This window comes from Hypomesus transpacificus, chromosome 9, assembly GCF_021917145.1.
Source record: "Hypomesus transpacificus isolate Combined female chromosome 9, fHypTra1, whole genome shotgun sequence".
NCBI lineage: Eukaryota > Metazoa > Chordata > Actinopteri > Osmeriformes > Osmeridae > Hypomesus > Hypomesus transpacificus.
In genome coordinates this window covers 17,286,175-17,305,308 of record NC_061068.1, presented here as the reverse complement: position 1 = coordinate 17,305,308, position 19,134 = coordinate 17,286,175, and the positions used below count along the sequence as shown (strand labels likewise).

The 19,134-nt window shown below is 42.6% G+C and overlaps 1 protein-coding gene across 3 annotated transcripts in view; it reads left to right on the top strand.

The window, feature by feature from the left end:
- The first annotated feature begins 6,751 nt into the window (after positions 1-6,751).
- bin2b (bridging integrator 2b) overlaps positions 6,752-19,134 on the top strand; it is a 70,888-nt gene continuing 58,505 nt past the window's right edge. The window contains exons 1-3 of one of the 3 annotated variants that reach the window (XM_047024919.1): positions 6,752-6,840; positions 7,084-7,295; positions 8,065-8,145. In XM_047024919.1, the coding sequence (XP_046880875.1) occupies positions 7,203-7,295; positions 8,065-8,145 (174 nt within the window). In that variant the 5' untranslated portion in view covers positions 6,752-6,840; positions 7,084-7,202. Of the gene's footprint in view, positions 6,841-6,931; positions 7,296-8,064; positions 8,146-19,134 lie in introns of those variants that run through there. The other 2 variants (XM_047024921.1, XM_047024920.1) reach the window with 2 other exon arrangements.

The window sequence follows — 19,134 nt, the reverse complement described above, 5'->3', positions numbered from 1 at the left end:
AAGAGAAGGATGTCGGTTATCTGTGTAAATATCAGATGCTATTTTCAACACAAAATCCTAAAAATTCGTAATTCAAACGGTATAGTAACGAACGCGAACCAACATTCTTGCTCCACGACATCGCATTCTGAGGAAATATACTCCAGTATGATCATGATTACTATGTAGTGTGGTTTGCACGGTTAAGATTAGCAATACTTAGTTTATAATAAAGTATAGTAGTTCTTGGGGGCACCACCTCTGATTCGTGAAAGGGACAGAGGAAAACTTGTTTAATAATATTGAATAATAGCACTCGTAATAATCAGTCTAATCTTAAGTAGGGAATTCTATGAAAGTAGAGCAGATCATATAACGTGAGAGATACGCGAGTATTATACACAATGATTTATTTAAGAGAATGTAATTATAGTGAACACATACCAGATAAGTTATGGGTTAGTTGGGCTAAAGCAGTACAGTAGGCCTAAATTCTAATGAGAGCGCACTACACAATGGCTGCGTAGAGCACGTGTGGAGGGGGAGGAGAGAGAGAGAGTGAGGAAGAGGTACAGAGGAAGAGGCTTCTATAGTAACAATGGACGATCAATAGCAACTGACTTAACGATGGTCAAGTTAAATCATTTGTAAAATACAATCAAACATCGACAATTCAATCACAACATGCCAATATGTCCCAAGTAAGAAATATTGCAAATCGCAGTTACTTTTGTCGGTTTGAAGAACGGAGTCAATGGTTCGTTATATCCAACAATAGGAAACGGAATCTCTCGTCAAAGTTCCGGGCGCAAAGTGAATATGCAGGTTATGAGGTAAAGGTTAGAGAGTGACGCGTTCACCCCAAGTTAATCCTACGAACAAGCGGGGGTGATTGTACGTTTGGCGATTTTATACTCCAAAGAACAGGGGGTCATCCGTGTGAAGGTGACCTCTCTCATTGGTCAGTTACTTCCACCTGGGCGTCGTCTTGAGATCTGCCCAGAGGTGTGAAGTGGCTGATAGTTTAAATTCCATTATCTCAAATGTCCATGAAATGCTTAAACTTCAGAATAGAGCAATACAACGTTCATAACTGGTTGTGTTAGTATGATACAATTATTTTGATATCAAGATTGACTGATTTACTATATCTGAAGGGGAGTTATAATCAAACATCAATTAAACACGTTCTAGGTAAATGAGAAAACACACATTATAACACATCGACTACTGTCATTGAATTAGTGTCCATGAGCCATGTAGTCCTTGAGAAATATGTTTGTAAATCCACGAAAGAAAGTTCTCCCTTATACTCCATTGTCTGATACTGTGTGACCATGTGGTCTCTGTTCCTGACCCCATGCTGGGTCAGGGCTTTGAAGCATCTTCTGGGAGATAAGGACAAAGGGGGAAGGACCCTTCCCCCTTTTCGGGGGTAGGAGAAGGGTGTGGATGGTACCAAGCTTTGTCTGTTGACTCTCTGCTACAACTGCTACACAAAATGTATTTTGTGAAGCAGGTTCAAAGTATTTCCCATGGTATGGCTCTTCATACTAATGTATAGGTTCAAAGGCATGCGATTTTAATGCTGTTAGCCTGCGCGTAGGGTGGGTTACTCAGACAGGCCGAAAACAACAGCTTTCTGATCCAGAATAGGTTATCAGCTGTCCTGAAAAGGGACCAAAGGTTCACATCATGCCGAAATCCTACAAAAGACAAGTACTAAAAAAGATTTATGAGCTATGTGTCAACATCAAAAGAAGTGTTCTCACCATCAAATCCTTTTTTATGATAGGAAATATTACTCTTATTGTTTAAGTCAATTAAATACATGAAAAATAAAACATAGTAATCCCACACCCACCATGGACTATTCTGATTTCAGACCTGTCCACCCTATACATACACATGTATTGGTATTATATTTATGCTATTAAATGTACACAATGCTGCTCGAGTAGAAGGGAAGAAACGTATGCAGGGGGAGAGCATTTCATGCAGGCCTTGTTTTCCATTTCCTGTAAGTGCAATGCACTCCCTGCTAACCCTGACTACGAAGGTGTGACATGCCTGAAACTTACTGTGCTTATTCATACTAGTGCCCTCAGTGTACAGTAAGAATCCTTTGATGCTGGGATATACAGAACAGACAATAGAGGGGGGGTGCATTTCACGACAGGCTTGTTGTATTCCTTCTTGTCACGAAATGCACCCCCCGCTAACTCTGACTAGGAAAGTGTCAAATGCCTGAAACTTACTGTGGTTACTCATACTAGTGCCCTCAGTGTACAGTAAGAATCCTTTGTTGCTGGGATATACAGAACAGACAATAGAGGGGGGGGGGTGCTTTTCGCGACAGGCTTGTTGTATTCCTTATTGTCACGAAATGCACCCCCCGCTAACTCTGACTAGGAAAGTGTCAAATGCCTGAAACTTACTGTGGTTACTCATACTAGTGCCCTCAGTGTACAGTAAGAATCATTTGATGCTGGGATATACAGAACAGACAATAGAGGGGGGGTGCATCTTACGACAGGCTTAATGCACCCCCTGCTAACCTTGACTAGGAAAGTGTTACATGCCTGAAACTTACTGTGGTTACTCATACTAGTGCCCTCAGTGTACAGTAAGAATCATTTGATGCTGGGATATACAGAACTGCCTTGACATAAAGAAGTACTTTGTGAAGATGTACTTCAATAAACATTAGTAACAAAGAAAATAACACAAAAAGGAGTCACTTATTTATCATACACTAGATTGTATTGGTTATGCATATAACTACAACAGGACAGTGGTTGTCCTGTCAGCTCATTTGTACTGTTTCCCAAAATCAAAATACCTGCCAGCAGGTAATATGGGACTGCAACTGCATTGCAAATAATAAAAGGTTTATATTATTTAATTGTATTCAATATCTTTCATTGTAATTGTGTCTGTTATTCACAGAGTGTGTGCATTGCACAAGATGGGGCTAGTATGAGTAACCACAGTAAGTTTCAGGCATGTAACACTTTCCTAGTCAAGGTTAGCAGGGGGTGCATTAAGCCTGTCCTGAGATGCACCCCCCCTCTATTGTCTGTCCTGTATATCCCAGCATCAAATGATTCTTACTGTACACTGAGGGCACTAGTATGAGTAATCACAGTAAGTTTCAGACATGTCACACTTTCCTAGTCAGGGTTAGCAGGGGGTGCATTAAGCCTGTTGTGAGATGCACCCCCCCTCTATTGTCTGTCCTGTATATCCCAGCATCAAATGATTCTTACTGTACACTGAGGGCACTAGTATGAGTAACCACAGTAAGTTTCAGGCATGTGACACGTTCCTAGTCAGGGTTAGCGGGGGGTGCATTTCGTGACAATAAGGAATACAACAAGCCTGTCGCGAAAAACACCCCCCCCCCTCTATTGTCTGTTCTGTATATCCCAGCAACAAAGGATTCTTACTGTACACTGAGGGCACTAGTATGAGTAACCACAGTAAGTTTCAGGCATTTGACACTTTCCTAGTCAGAGTTAGCGGGGGGTGCATTTCGTGACAAGAAGGAATACAACAAGCCTGTCGTGAAATGCACCCCCCCTCTATTGTCTGTTCTGTATATCCCAGCATCAAAGGATTCTTACTGTACACTGAGGGCACTAGTATGAATAAGCACAGTAAGTTTCAGGCATGCCACACTTTCCTAGTCAGGGTTAGCAGGGTCCCGTTTCACTAAACTGATAATCAGTATCATGACAGACTTTAAGGCTGTGGCTGGATTTGAACATATTACTTTGCACTCCACAGGAGACCGTCTTATCCCAGTGAACTATTGTCAGTGCTGTGACTTGCTGAAGATAATCTCTGTCAAATACTGTCAAATCAAATACTTCAAAATGGCGGCCGCATCAATTTGGCTGGTATCACAAGTTAACATGTGTCAGACATGGGATCTCCCAAGTTATCACAAGACACAGGAATCCCTTATTTAAAGTAAACAAATCAACAGTTATTGGTCAAAACGCATTTTTGTTTTCTGCGGCCCCTCCCAGTGGTCACATGACACCACATTGTTTGGACATCCTCAGAAGAGAGTCCCAAGTCCCTGTACCAAGTTTGATGTCAATGCAGCAAAGATTCCTAGAGATATGACCTCAGTTCCAGGGACGGATCTACCGGGGTGGCATGGGGTGGCAACTGCCACCATAAAAACAGCCTTGCCACCCCAGCTGCAACCCCAGTTGGCAGCTTTGAAAAAAAAGAAAAGTTATAGCTCATCTGACATTTGCGAGAGCGAATTTCTAATATCCGACTGCAAGCGAATGCATCATGAGATGACTCAAACCCCCCTACCCACTCGTACATTTGCGAGAGCGAATTTCTACACAAGCACAAATAATTCAGCAGATTGTTTTACATTTTCTGCGGTTATTCAGACAAAAAAACTGCGGAATTACGATAGCCTTCCTGTTCTTTTGCCGGAGCGACCGAAGATGTTACACAACAGTTTGACGCGGAATAGGCTATGGTCGATTGAATGTTGACAGACTTTGCAGAAAAGTATTGATCCATCCTCATAAAGATCGCCTGAACACTCACTGTCCCTGTCTATTCCTGTAATTTTGGTTGATAAGTTTTTCCGTGTCAATTCTTCAGGGCTGAATCTGAGCATTTTTGTCTAACGTTTTAATATTGGCTATAGTCAAACGTAAATGTTACATTGTGCAGATTGTGATTTAAAGTCAGTGTGAGTCCTTGGCCTTGTTAAAGAGGCCAACAGCGGATGGGAAGAAACTGTTCTTGTGGCGTGAGGTTTTGGTCTTGATGGACCGCAGCCTTCTGCCGGAGGGGAGTAGCTGGAACAGGGAGTGTCCAGGGTGGGAGGGGTCGGCCACAATCTTCCTCGCTCGCCTCGGGACCTCGAGGTGTGCAGATCCTCGAGGGAAGGCAGATTGCAGCCGATCACCTTCTCAGCAGTGCGGATGATACACTGCAGTCTGCTCTTGGCCTTGGCAGTGGCTGCAGCGTACCAGATGGTGATTGAAGAAGTGAGGATGGACTCAATGATGGCTGTGTAGAAGTGCACCATCATTGTCTTTGGCAGGTTGAATTTCTTCAGCTGCCGTAGGAAGTACATCCTCTGTTGTGCTTTTTTGGTGAGGGAGCTGATGTTCAGTTCCTACTTAAGGTCCTGGGAGAGGATGGCGCCCAGGAAGCGGAAGGACTCCACAGTGCTGACTGGGGAGTCACTCAGGGTGATGGGGGTGAGTGGGGCTGTGTTCTTCCTGAAGTCCACAACCATCTCCACTGTCTTAAGAGCATTGAGCTCGAAGTTGTTCTGGCTACACCAGGTCACCAGGTTGTCAGCTTCCCACCTGTAGTCAGACTCGTCCCCATCAGAGATGAGCCCAATAAGGGTGGTGTCGTCCGCAAACTTCAAGAGTTTGACAGACGGATGACTCAAGGTGCAGCTGTTGGTGTACAGGGAGAAGACCAGAGGAGAAAGGACGCAGCCCTGAGGAGATCCGGTGCTGATGGACCGGGAGTCAGAGACTTGTGTTGCCAGCTTAACGCACTGCTTCCTGTCAGACAGGAAGTCTGTGATCCACCTGCAGGTGGAGTCGGGCACGTTCAGCTGGGAGAGCTTGTCCTGGAGCAGGGCGAGGATGATGGTGTTGAAGGCAGAGCTGAAGTCCACAAACAGGATCCTGGCGTAGGATGCTGGGGAGTCCAGATGCTGAGCTTTTATATTCGAGTTTCAACAGACATTCATATTTGTACCTCTGTTCAGGCTCCGTGTCATATTTCGGGACTGGGGTAAAAGAGTACATAGCCTGAATGCCGAAAGAATCCAGCAGCCATTTGAATACACACCATTTTCAGTGTTTCTTCAAAAATGTTGTCAAAATGGACCATACAAACTTCAAACTTGTGGCACATTCTTCTAACACTAGTCAGCCAAATTGTCCAAACTTTGGTTTGATGATACAGTTTATTATGGATTAGCCAATAAATCAATTAAAACACTTTTGAAATTTTTGTTCAATGTTTCCTCAATATCTTTGATTTAAGGCTTTAATAATGTGCCATAATAATGTAGCCTTATGTTTTTGAGTTAAAATATCTTCATTTGGGGGCATTCCAAATAAACATTGATTCCAAATAAACATTGATTAATATGACTGCAATTAAATCAGCATATATACTTCTGCCATGGGGGTGCCACCCCTCAAAATCTCCTGCCACCCTCTTGCCACCCCATGAATATTTTTCTAGATCCGCCCCTGCTCAGTTCCTTTTTGGCGGCTTTGTTGCCAACTTTGATTTGCTGTAACAGACAAACGATTTGAAGAATCAAAACCATTCATTATATTTGTGAGGCTTGGTCTGAAGATCATGTGCGCAAAATCTGGGGATGATTGGACAAACTTTGTGACCTGTGAAACATTTCTAAGCTTTTTGATAAAACCGAACGGAAATCCAAATAACCGGAAATTACGCCATGGAGTGCGTTGAACTCGTGTTGATCCAGGGAATCCAAAGGTACCTCATTTGTGATAATAGGACATACAATTCAAAAGTTAACTCACCTCCAACTTTGCTCCGTTGGTGGCGCTAGACTGCTTGAGACACTGGAATTTGTGCATTTATTCATTTCTGTCTAAATGCATGGATGTGGAGTGGGCATTTGTTCATTCATTCATTTCTAAATATGGCAGGTTTCGTCCTCCATAATATTGTTATCCTCTGATTGGCAAAATAAAGTATTGATTGACAGTTACCCCACCCTCTCAAAGTATCGTAGCCTTCTAGTGCACCTGGATGTCCCTGCAAAACAACTGCCAGAAGAAACCTTTCGTTTTCTAAACATATTTATAGGTGACAAAAACGTAACTTGTTGTAGGCCTACTTACTTTGTTGTTGTTGCGCAAATTAAAATGATTGGTGACGAAACAGGTTAGGGCTGTGCCTTAGAAAGTAGCCTGTCTACTCTCTTACAAGTCTCAGCAAGTTAGATACGCGATCGTTTGCCGATCCGACTTAAACTTTCAGTAATGTGTGCATGTGCGCTTGGGCGCGTTGTCCTGCCTGCCTAATGTCTTCCTTACTCTCCGCCCCTAGGCGTTTCAAGGAACATTGTAACCATAGACATACATGTCTATGATTGTAACATCCGAGCAGCGGTTGTTCTAAGAGGAAGCGCCTGTGAACTAGACCGTCAGAGCCGTAAAGAAGGCACAATGGCAGAGAACAAGATTGGGCCGAATATTGGTGCTGGGGCTGGAATTTTTGCTAAACGGGTACAAAAGTCATTGAACCGAGCTCAGGAAAAGGTAAGCAACTTAAGTGTTGTTTTTACAGTAATGCATAGACGTTTCATTCTAAACATCTTTCACTTTTGGCTTTGTGTTGAACAAACAAACAAACAAATCCTCCATCCGTTTGCATTTTGAGCTTTAATAAATTACAGTTTTTGCGTTGATTGGGTTTTTTTTTGTTGTTGTTGGATTTTTCTCTAGCCAGTTATGTCATAGATTTTCTTTCTACCGTTCTTGAAATGTTATGAACTTGATAGTACAGCTGTGTGTGGACACAAAGGCTTCCACTTCCTGCCCCTGTGCTGGCTTCCTCACTTTCTTTTTTGCACGCTGTATCTCTGTTGGCCTGTGGTTCTCTGTCATGGGCTGGGTCCTCTTGCCTGTTCTGAATTGCTTGTTTTCCATCACAAATGAGTTGCAGTTAAGTGTGATAGGTCAAAAAGATGACAGCAGTTGCACCCTATTTTTCAGTTGCACCCTATGTTAACAGCATTTTGGTGCATTTCCAATAAGTAGACTGTGGCAACATTTCACTGTGGGAGACTGGGTGAAATTTATAACTGTGGCCAGACCAGTGATGATTCTGTCTTTTTGGCATAACCATAGAGAGTGGTAGGCAATTTGACAAAACCCCAAAAAGTAAGTTTAGAGTACACTAACAGTACTAGTGGTTGTTTGCCCCATTATCAATCTCAGTAGGACACTATAGTCATGAGTTTTTTGTTTACCTCTCTAGGAGTAGCATTTAATTGGATGCATCCCATATGTTGTCATCCTTTCACAGGTACTACAAAAACTGGGGAAAACCATGGAGACCAGAGATGAGCAGTTTGAGCAGTGCTCCCTTAATCTTATCAAGCAACAGGTATAGTTGGTCTTGATTAGCTTTGGTAATGTTCTGTTTTCACTATATTCAGTCCTTGAATTAAGGTAAGGCAAAATAGTGAGAGGAAAAAGCAGCTTTGATGAAAATAAATATCAGATTGGGGGTGTTGAGGTTGAATATTGTTTGATGTATTGCACAGGACCCAAGGATGTGCAGTTCCACAAGTGATGCTGTTTGTTTTGGCAAAAATAAATAGACCTATAAATATAACCGCGTTGCACCAAGAGACACAGCCATGGATCTTGTGAACCACTCAGCTTGCGTATAGTTATTATATGCATTGAGGGCGTATAATATACGCAAACCGGTCATCCAAACATTCATGCTTGAATGTAGATATGTGGTAGGTGTATTGCTCAGATTAGCGGTTTGCATTCACGAAAACTAAATAGGCCTACAGTGCACAGCTTTGTATGACGAACTCATTAAAGACAAGTGGACACTGAAAGATTGCCTAAAGTGAAAAGTAGGCACTGCCAAAAGTTTGGTACACATAACCATCTGGGAAGTAGTGCTTGGAAACTTTGGAAGGGCAGACGCTTTCAAAAAATACTTGCCAGGATTCACAAATGTATTTCGTGATTCACAAATATAACGCGATTCACAAATAAATGACCCTATTACATTCGTTTGCAACTTGACAAACACAAGTTACAAATCCCTGCATTCGTTGGTGTGAATCCTTGCATTCGTTCGTGTGGATTTTTGGAACTTTCCTGACGCGCTTTGATCCACAAATGCATTTTTTCTAAAAGATATCCTCAGCAGCCTATCAGATCGTCTCTTCCAATTTTAGCCAATCACATTAACGTGTCTATGTGGACTTCAACAACCTGCCATAATAACGGACATCGTCTCCTTCAGATCACGAGCAATGTCGCCTGGTAGCATGTAGGTGAAATATTGCTTGTTAATCTTATTAAACCGATGATCATACCTGATTAAATATTGTTGAGAATGGCAGGATTCATGTTTAGTCATTTTCCGTGTTTCCTAGGCTAGCGCAGAGCCCGTTTACCCATATTAGACATTCTCCGGTGATTGGCTAAAATTGGAGACATCTGATAGGCTGCAGAGGATATCTTTTAGAAAAAATGCATTTGTGGATCAAAGCGCGTCAGGAAAGTTCCAAAAATCCACACGAACGAATGCAAGGATTCACACCAACGAATGCAGGGATTTGTAACTTGTGTTTGTCAGGTTGCAAACGAATGTAATAGGGTCATTTATTTGTGAATCGCGTTACATTTGTGAATCGTGTTACGTTTGTTTGAATCGTGTTACGTTTGTTTGAATCGTGTTATGTTTGTATGAATCGTGTTACGTTTGTTTGGATCGTGTTAAATTTGTTTGAATCGTGTTGCGTTTGTTTGTTTGAATTATGAAACTAATCTAACTCCATATTATTACGGAGGGTATTAGGCCTACCATCCCTTGATGGTATTTTTCTGTTGATAAAGTTACTTATTTATAAAAGGTTTCTTTCGCACGTCCGATGGTACTGCCCCGGTTGAGCCTTTTGCATAGCTACAGGCTAATGGGTTGACTTTACAGCTGAAATATGAAGCCAAACTGTTTCAAATCTACTGCCTCTCCATTAAATGATCGCTCGACAAAATCTAACGAAAATGATAGTGGGGCAACAAAATTGCTCAAACTAATTAGTCGGAGAGCTCTGAGATAATTTTTGACGAGATATGGCCAGGGGCGGCCTTAAGCATCTGGGGGCTTGTTTCAAAAACTAATTGGGGCCCTACCAAAACATAAACATAATAGAGCAGAAAAGGCAAGGATTCCTGTTGGTTTCCATCAATGGTATATTATTTTATTACGTGCATTTTCAGCTTCATGAACAGGGCAGCTCAACATAGAAATAATCCAACCTTATTTGATTAAAACAATATATAATTATACAGCGTTTTAAGTTGGAATAAGCCTCGCCCTTTAACGCATGGGAATTTCACTGCTAATTGACTAGTGCAGTATATGTTCAGCTGTCTGGTCTGACTTTAAAATAAAAACGGCTCAAACATCCCGTCAACTTGAATTATTTAACAAAATCAAAGAAGTAAAATTCTGACGTGACACTAAACCGAACTTATCATAAACCAGCTCTAGCTCTACAACGATGCACTCACAGGGGGCACCGCTGCTGTCGCCGGTAGTTAGCTCTACAGATGCTGGACCAAAGAAAGAGGTCACTTTTTGTGAATTGAATATAGCTTTTCTTTTGTTGTCCGATATTGTTCGTTTTTCAGCACCACTGGCATATGTACGTTCCATTTATTTTCCTGCTCAAACTAACATTTTAACCTTGGTCGCGGGGGGCGTTAAACGTTGCCATGGTAACCGCGAGTTCGACCAATCAGAGGTATCAGTCAGTGTTGTTTTGCGTAGGATTGTGGGTAGTGTAGTATTTCAACAAAAGATCGCAAATAACAAGGTTGATTTACGGACTTGTGGCTTGAGCAGAAACTTTCGTTTCACAACCTCGTAGCTCGTGGTCAGTCTACCTTGGATGGTTTACAGTAGACATTATGGCAGACAATCAATATCTTACTGAGAGAATGAATGAGATTTTTGCTGGTCTGTTGGGGGCAGACCGTTTCAATTGAAACGGATGAAACATAGGTAAGGCCGCGTCTGGATATGGCCATTATGAATGGATGGATGTTGAGGATTAGAGCGTAGCTGTTGTCATAATCTTCTGGTGACTCCAGCTGTGATGCTTTTGTGACGCAGTCATGCTTTTGACAGATATCAGAAATCAGTCTTGATGAACGTAGGAGTTAGCTAGCTGTGTGTATTCCGATAGTAGATTAGCTAGCTAGGTGCAGAGCTGTATCAGTAGTATTCACGTTAATTTTGTACTTGATGGCAGCACAGTCATTATGCACAAATGGGGTGACTCGCAAGTGAACTTAACAATTTTGCTAGATATAGAAAATTTAGGTTACGCTACCCTTCCCTCGCATTTATTTCCATCTCATAATTTGACAAATATATACTGTGGACGCTTTTTATTGTTATGTAGTGTAGAGGATTAAAAAAAATATATATATATATTTGTAGAGCTGCGTACAGCGCATTGATTCATCCAGCTCCTTCTTGCCCCGCTCATGTTCTCTTTCACTCACTCACCTAGTCGCGGTTCTACATTGAATTATCGAGAGAAAAATCTAGAAAAAGTTTAATTTTATTTGAAGAACATAAGTGAAAGAGAACATTTCTCAATTGCACAAATCCTTCATTAGAACGTTTGTAAAAAACACTTACAGAATCCAGTCATGGAACTATTGCAATTACAACAGGAAAAAGTCTTTTTAAGGTGCTCTACCTCCAACATCGCCAAAAGACAATGAACACAATTCTGCACAAAATATGACGGTATAAGTTATCAGTTATCTAAAATGAACACATCGCTAACTAGCTTAGACGCTAGCCGACAAAAATAACTTAACACAGTGTGTCGTTTTACAATGTATTTGTTACCATTCGTATTGTTGATCAGCAGAGAAATAGTTCGCCACAGACGTTGAACTTCATAGACTTTGAACATTCTTTAGGCTTCAAATCAGCTGACGTCGCTAAGCAACAGAGTACGCTGGGGTTGAAAAGTTACCGGACTACTTGCGGAGTGCTACGAAAGACGTGAATCCGAGGCAAAAAGGCCAGTTCCCTTGACAGCTGTCAAATATGCCTAGCAACGGTCAAATATATGAGAGTTTTTCAGCGCAGAATGTTGGGAAGCCCCATTCAAGTGAATGGGGCATTCTACAGTATTAAGAACAGCTGTGTAATAAGACATAATAAAGTTTAGCCATAGCTGTGGCATTGAAGACAGTACTGTAGCCTACTACTACACACTGCCAGTGGGCGAGCCGAGTCTGTGGCTGTGTCTACTACCGCGCACTTTATGAAGTACACTGCAATACAGTGCCCTGCAAAACAGTGCACTTACATATTCAGTGCAATCCGTCGCTGATAAGTGCTGTCTCAAATGGAACACTTGGTGGAAGTGACGGACGCAAATCAGCTTGCCACACCCGCAAAACCTGCCAAAATGAACGCGGTTCTCATTCAAGTGGAAAAAGCTTCCGAAAGGGCTCCTCCTTTTCCGCTACGTAGCCAAGATGGCGCCTGTTTAGGGCGAGTAGTGTCCATCATTTTTTTGGACCGTTTGCAGTGTGCCATCCGGGTACTTTCAGTGCACTGAATTCTTCTGGTTTTGTGAGTGAAGCGCCCTAAGCACTGAAAGTCAGTGCTCGAAGTGCACAAGTGCGCGGTAGTAGACACAGCTCTTGACTCAGAGGCTACTGTAGACTCACGGTGTTCCGTGCAAACTCGGACGTAGAGCAACTTTAAATGAGGCTGCAACGGTCAAACATAAGGCTACAGCTAATCTGATAGCATCGTTGTTGCCGGAAAATGCTTGGCAACTTTCTGAGCTATGATTGACATGATGTTGAACCAATAATATAGGTAAAAATATAAAAAAACTCTTGACATCCGGCATTGTTCGGCACATCATGAGTAGCTCACGGTGTTCCGTGCACTGTATTATTTAACTCATGGTGTAACGTTTGCTTGTTCCCACCAGGGGTCCAACAGATGGAAACATGTTTAACTAACAACCACAACGATAAAACATTTAAAGACACTTGTGAGACACATATAAGAACCTTATATGTGTTTATACTCATAATATAATATGCATATGTATAATATGAATACTATGGATGATAATAATATGTATAATAACCTAATATACATTATTAGTCTATACTATCCATATAAATTACCTTAAGTATGTATATTACGGACTATTTTAATTGCCCATTATTTTAATAACCAAATAAGTCACTAAGATTTGCTTCTGAAAGGCAACACATTACACTTTCTTTCATCGCAAGAAAGTTGGAATAGGAGCTTGTATTTGTGTGGTTGTATCAGTTATTCGCTAGCACACGGGTTTTCAGGGATGCTTTATGGGAATACAGTGGAAGCTCCTGTGATTCTAGAGGTTACCCCTTACCTTGAATATGCGTGTCAAAATGAAAGCTGGTGGAAAGTTGGCGTCCGTCACAGGGTTCTCACAGGGACAAGTTATTCCTTTGGCTAGACTACTTCTCAGTGTTAGAAATACAAGGTGTTGTGAAATTGACAAATTGTATGTGGACAAAGCCACATACAATTTTTATTTCCATAGCTATTGTGGTTTCAAACTAGCACAACTACATATCCTACACAAAGATATAGAATTGTAAATCAATTGGAGCCCTGCCTTCAACAGAGAACTGTGAGATGTTGTGTTTAGAAATATATTAGGATCATTAGCTTCCCTGCATAAGAACAGGTACTGACAGGAGGCGCGACGAGAACGCTGATCCATATGCCTCCCCAAAAAACTATTAACATTAAAGTTGATTTTAAAAGATTAAACTGATTAAAGATTAAACAGTTGAAATGCCAAAGATAGGCGGACAAACAGAGTGCGCGACGCCAAAGGTGTCTTGTTTCCTTCTGTCACTTCTGTCCCCTCCCCCCGAGTCCTGTCGGGAGGAGTGACTAGTAAAGCAGTAGAGCCGGCAGAACCGTGGCCCGAGCCTGAGGCCGGTCTGACTTTGGTCAGCTGGGTTTTGTCGTAGCCTCCCCTGTTGCAAGGGAAGAGACCTGTCCTCCTGAAGGCTGCCCTGATGTTTTCAGGCTTGGCAGCCTTAGTCCAAGACTCCTTAAGGAGGGGGAAAAAGTTTTTTTCCCCAAAAAAAACATCCCCCCTCACCAGGTCAAGGCGGGCAGCATCCCGGTCAAAAATCCTCTTTAGAGGACCAAACACCCCCACATCCAGTGGCTGCATGATGTGAGTGGTGTGCGCAGAGAGGCACACAACCACCACCATGTTCTCCCTGCAGAACCGGATGGCTTCCCTGTTTGTATGTGGCTCCGCCTGGTCGACCACAAGGAGCAGAGGCCTCTCTGGCGGGGCATGTTTGATGAAGTGGCCTAGCCACTTCAGCCACAGGCCACTGTCCATGTACCCCGTCTCTGACCTTCCATAGATGGCACCAGGGGGACCTTCCAGGGCATATGGAGCACTCGGGAGGCAGCCAGTGAAGATGACGAAGGGGTGGATGTCTGCCCCTGCAGCACTGATGCAGCAGTGCACAGGGATGTGCTCCCGGGTTGTCACTTGCTGCCGGTAGACGTGCTTCTTGCCCTTAGGCGCCAGCACCCACTCTCTCGACTTGGGTTTGTCCCCAAACCCTGTCTCATCGGCATTAAAAACCAGATGAGGTGTCGTGTGGAAGCCTTGCTGGTGGAAGATCGGCTCATACAGCTCAAAAAAACCATCAATGGCTTCCTCGGTGGTGCTAAGGAAGAATTCGAGTGGCACTGTGTAGATCTGAATAGTCAAGGGATATGGTTTTAATACAATTTATTAGACTATACAATTACATAAACAAAGCTTTGCTTATCAGTCTCAACGAAGGAGGTGCCATCCACACAGGTCGTTCGCAGGAGTGATGGCGAACCATCACACATGCACTGTCTTATATAAACTTAAGATCAAATGGCATTCCAAGCAAACTCTGTGATTGGCTAACTCAACTTAGTGACAGCTTGAAACAATACCAAGAGTCCAGTGTGTCCCAAAGTTCTTTGATGTCACAGCTCTCTCCAGAGCAGTAGATAATAAAGCCACAGGAGTTGACCAGTCAAATGGTCAACTGTTCTTTGTGTGACCATCTTCAAACAATACCTTTAACACAAACAATGAAACAGGACACAGTCCTTCTAGCCAAAGTTCAGAGCAACTGTCTCATTGACCCCTTACAGTAACCAGAGGACAGAAGGCCATATAAAATGCTTCACCCATCCCCCAGGGCAAGCTGCCCACAGAGCTATCAGCACCTCACATTCCTTTGAACTCAACTTAATTATCTTCCCTTCCTGTCTCTTACCAATGAACATAGAAGATTATAGATTTCAAACACATACATCTATGCATATGACCAAAATTTCCACCACAGTGGACGCAAACACCCTGGCCCTGTCGATGTGGCTGGGGATCCTGGTAGACAGCTCCGGGTGGCGAGCCCGGAACCGTGACCACCAGTTGTCACTCAGGCCCCGCTCCATATTGACCAGAGATGCCCTCCCTGAGGCTCTTACCATCTCCAGCGCGTAGACCTTTATGATGGCCTGGCTCAATGGCCACCCATGGTCTGCCATCCACAGGAAGTACCTGATTAGCTCCTCCTCCTCATCCGGAGTGATGGCCAGGTTGGTGTGGGGCCCATGGGTGTACTTACCAGTCACCCAATCCTGGAGGGTTGAGGCAGGCATGCCACATTCCTTGGCCACTTCCCTCACACTCCTCCCCCCACTCACCTCTTCCACCCTTACCTCCATCCCCTGAGGGGTGTAGGTCCTCCTCCTCTTTGACACTTTTGATGTCATGGCTGTAGAAATAGACAGATAAATTGCCTTATCATTTGTGGCATACTAGGTGAAACTCGATTTCTTCTAGATATTGTTTTGGCTGGTGTGCCACGGTTAGGCTACAATACAGTATATATAAAATGCTCATCAGACGCAGATCGACAACACTGTTGTCGCTTTGCTTTTATTAAGTGATTCCTTTGTCTCATGATATCTTGAGACATCCTTTCTAGCATGGCTGCCGCCCAAAAGACTAGGCGGTCTCACCTGTTTTATTATTAAACAATTATGTTTCTAATTGTTTTTATTTATGAAACCATATCAAATATTTGTAGTAACCGTTTTAGAAAACAACAAGCCCCGCGAATCCGTGTTTTGCGCTGATTTTAGAACAGGTAAGGGGGTTTTCGGCACTCTGCTTCGCGTCGTGCCTAACAACTCCCCTTACCTGTTCTGAAATCAGCGCAAAACACGCCTCTTGGGGCTTATTGCTTAAATAACTTGCTGAGAAGTTATTAATGTAGCCAAGGGATGGCTAACCAGTCCAGCATAAAGAGCCAAATAAAAACGCACCATAAGAAAGAGCCACACATGCACGCCCGCACTACAACAGCGGCTTACAGATCTAATTACAGTCAAAATACAAAGAATAACAGTTTTTATACGCCTTGCGTCACTGGGAGCCTCGCTCCTGCCTGGTTTGCAATCACAAAAATGTGTTGCACTTTCAATATTTTTTTATTCCTGTTCTTGACTCGATGTGCTCTAAAATGAAATTCCCATTTGTCAAAAAATCTCATGACAACAGCTATGCTCTAATCCTCAACATCCATCCATTCATAATGGCCATATCCAGATGCGGCCTTACCTATGTTTCATCCGTTTCAATTGAAACGGGCCCCGCCCTCCAAGGGGGCCCCCAACAGACCAGCAAAAATCCCATTCATTCTCTCAGTAAGATATTGATTGTCTGCCATAATGTCTATTCTAAACCATCCAAGGTAGACTGACCACGAGCTACGAGGTTGTGAAACGAAAGTTTCTGCTCAAGCCACAAGTCCGTAAATCAACCTTGTTATTTGCGATCTTTTGTTGAAAAACTACACTACCCACAATACTACGCAAAACAACACTGACTGATATCTCTGATTGGTCGAACTCGTGGTTAACATGGCGACGTTTACCGCCCCCGCGACCAAGGTTAAAATGTTAGTTTGAGTAGGAAAAGAAATGGAACGTACATATGCCGTGGTGTTGAAAAACACATTCGCATTTCATATCGCGTATCACATCATTGTTTAAGACTTAAACAAACCACACAGAGCTGTCGCAGGTGGAGTGCCAGGCCCTGTGCTAACTTAATGTGCGAGGCACTGCTTATTGACATACACATGATGCACGCGCATCACTTTCAACCCGCATGGAGACGACATCTCTCAGTGACTCTTAGTTACTTTGTTGCAGGACAACAAAGTAACTAATTGCATCAACAGATCCCTTAGCAGCATCATACACATTATCTAAGAGCCTGGCTTGAACTCCCTTATTTTTGCCTTTCATGTTTGCCCCCGTTGTCATAAGACTGTCCTCTGCAGTCTTCAAAAGGAATTCCCAACTCCTCAAGTCTCGTCAGGATCATGGATGCCAAGTGCGGGCCTGTAGAGTCTTCTGTGTGGCTTAAATCTGGAGTGCAGTCCAGAATTACAGAAAAAAACTTTGCCTGCTTGATGTTATCCACTATAGCAGATATGATTTTGCTGCTTAACGAATCAATCAGCTCATTCTGCACATGATGGCCTAGGTAGCTGTTGTGACTTGCTGTTCCTCTTTTGACACGGTTAAGGTGATCTCCCACAATGGGATCAAACCTGGCCATAAGTTCGACCTCTTTGAGAAAAATCCCATTTGAGGGTGTGAACAGTGCTTCTGTGTGTCCCCTTAAAGCCACATTTTGAACTACCAGTGACTGCACGATAGCAGTGAGACGTGTCAGGACTGCTCTCCATCTCACCCTCTCAGCCTCCAGAATTGCCATCTCCAGCTTATCAATAGTTTCCCCACTTTTTAACCTCACTGACAGTTCCTTCCAATCTTTCATGGAATTGAGGTGTTCTTGACTGTTTTCGTGTGATGTGAGGTATGCGCTCGCATGTTTCCAATTTGCCATTCCTGCACTTGTTAAATTAATGTGCCTCTTGGAAAACAATTTGCAGCAGAAGCAAAATAGGCTGTTGTTCTTCGATGAATAAATCATCCAACTTTTGCAATCTTTTCACCGCTTATTAATGTCTTCTTAAAATATTGGTGGTGGCAACTTCTCCCATCACTCTCATTCCTACAGAAAATAAAGCCAGATGGCACCTTACTTGGTCCTCTGCGAACCAGCTCAGTCACCATCCTGTCAGTCAGATGTGAGGGCCAGTTAGCAGGGTCTGTTGACAGAGGCTCATCCTCAGCAGTGGGGCTCAGTTGGGGTTCAACTCCAGGCATTTCTATCAGACAGCATATTAGCACGTTAGCATATAGCAGTGGAACATAACACATAGGCCTTCTCAGAAATTAGAAGAAATATTAAAATTACATTAAATTGCAGTTGTCCAGTTGTCTTGTAACCTCCCCACAAACACACACACATGCAGACGTATGCAAAAACCCACCTGAAGGCTCATGCTGGGGAGAAGTAGAGGCAAAGAGGTCTTCATTCTCAATATCCAATATTTGTGGAGATATTTGTGTAGCTGAGGACATAGATGGTAGCTCATCCTGAGGCACTGAGATTATTCCAGCAGAGTCCTGTGTAGCGGGGGAGGTGGGTGGCTCATCCTGACCAGTGGCAGAGAATGCTCCAAAATATTTTTTAATTGCCCCTGAAATTGCAATTGAAATAAAAAAAAACATTATGGTAAGACCGATTATGTTCTATACAGCTAAAACAGTCTGGGGTCAAATTGACACCAAACATAATAGGAGGGTTACATAAACATGCCCTTACACGCTAAATGTCTGTCATTACACACTATATTAATCTAACTTTTAGGGAGGAACCATTAGCTCCTTGGTTACTGCCTTGAATTCTATGCATGGCATTGGCACACTTTTAGTTATGACTTAAATTGACTTAAAAGTTAAACTATACTTTGTCACAAAATAGAGTTGTAGCAAATAGCAAATGTTCATCTTTGAAACTACCTGCAGATTTGAAAATTCAGTTGGCTATTACAGGGCCTAACCCAAATTATGGAAATAAATAATAACTGAACTTGTAAAAGTTTTGTTGCAAAGCACAATATTATGGTAAATGTTGAGTTAAAACTGAATTATTGTTTCATAAGCATATCAAGCATTATAGCAAAAAGGCTAACAAACGTAAGAGTTAGCGTATACCCACAAATTAACATAAGCCCTTCATTCACGACCGTAATAATCATACAGAGAGAACATAATTGCATACCTTTTTATCTCTTTCTCGTTTCTCTTTTTTTTCAAAATTGGTCACCTGATGGCTTATTTGACCTTTTCCTGTCC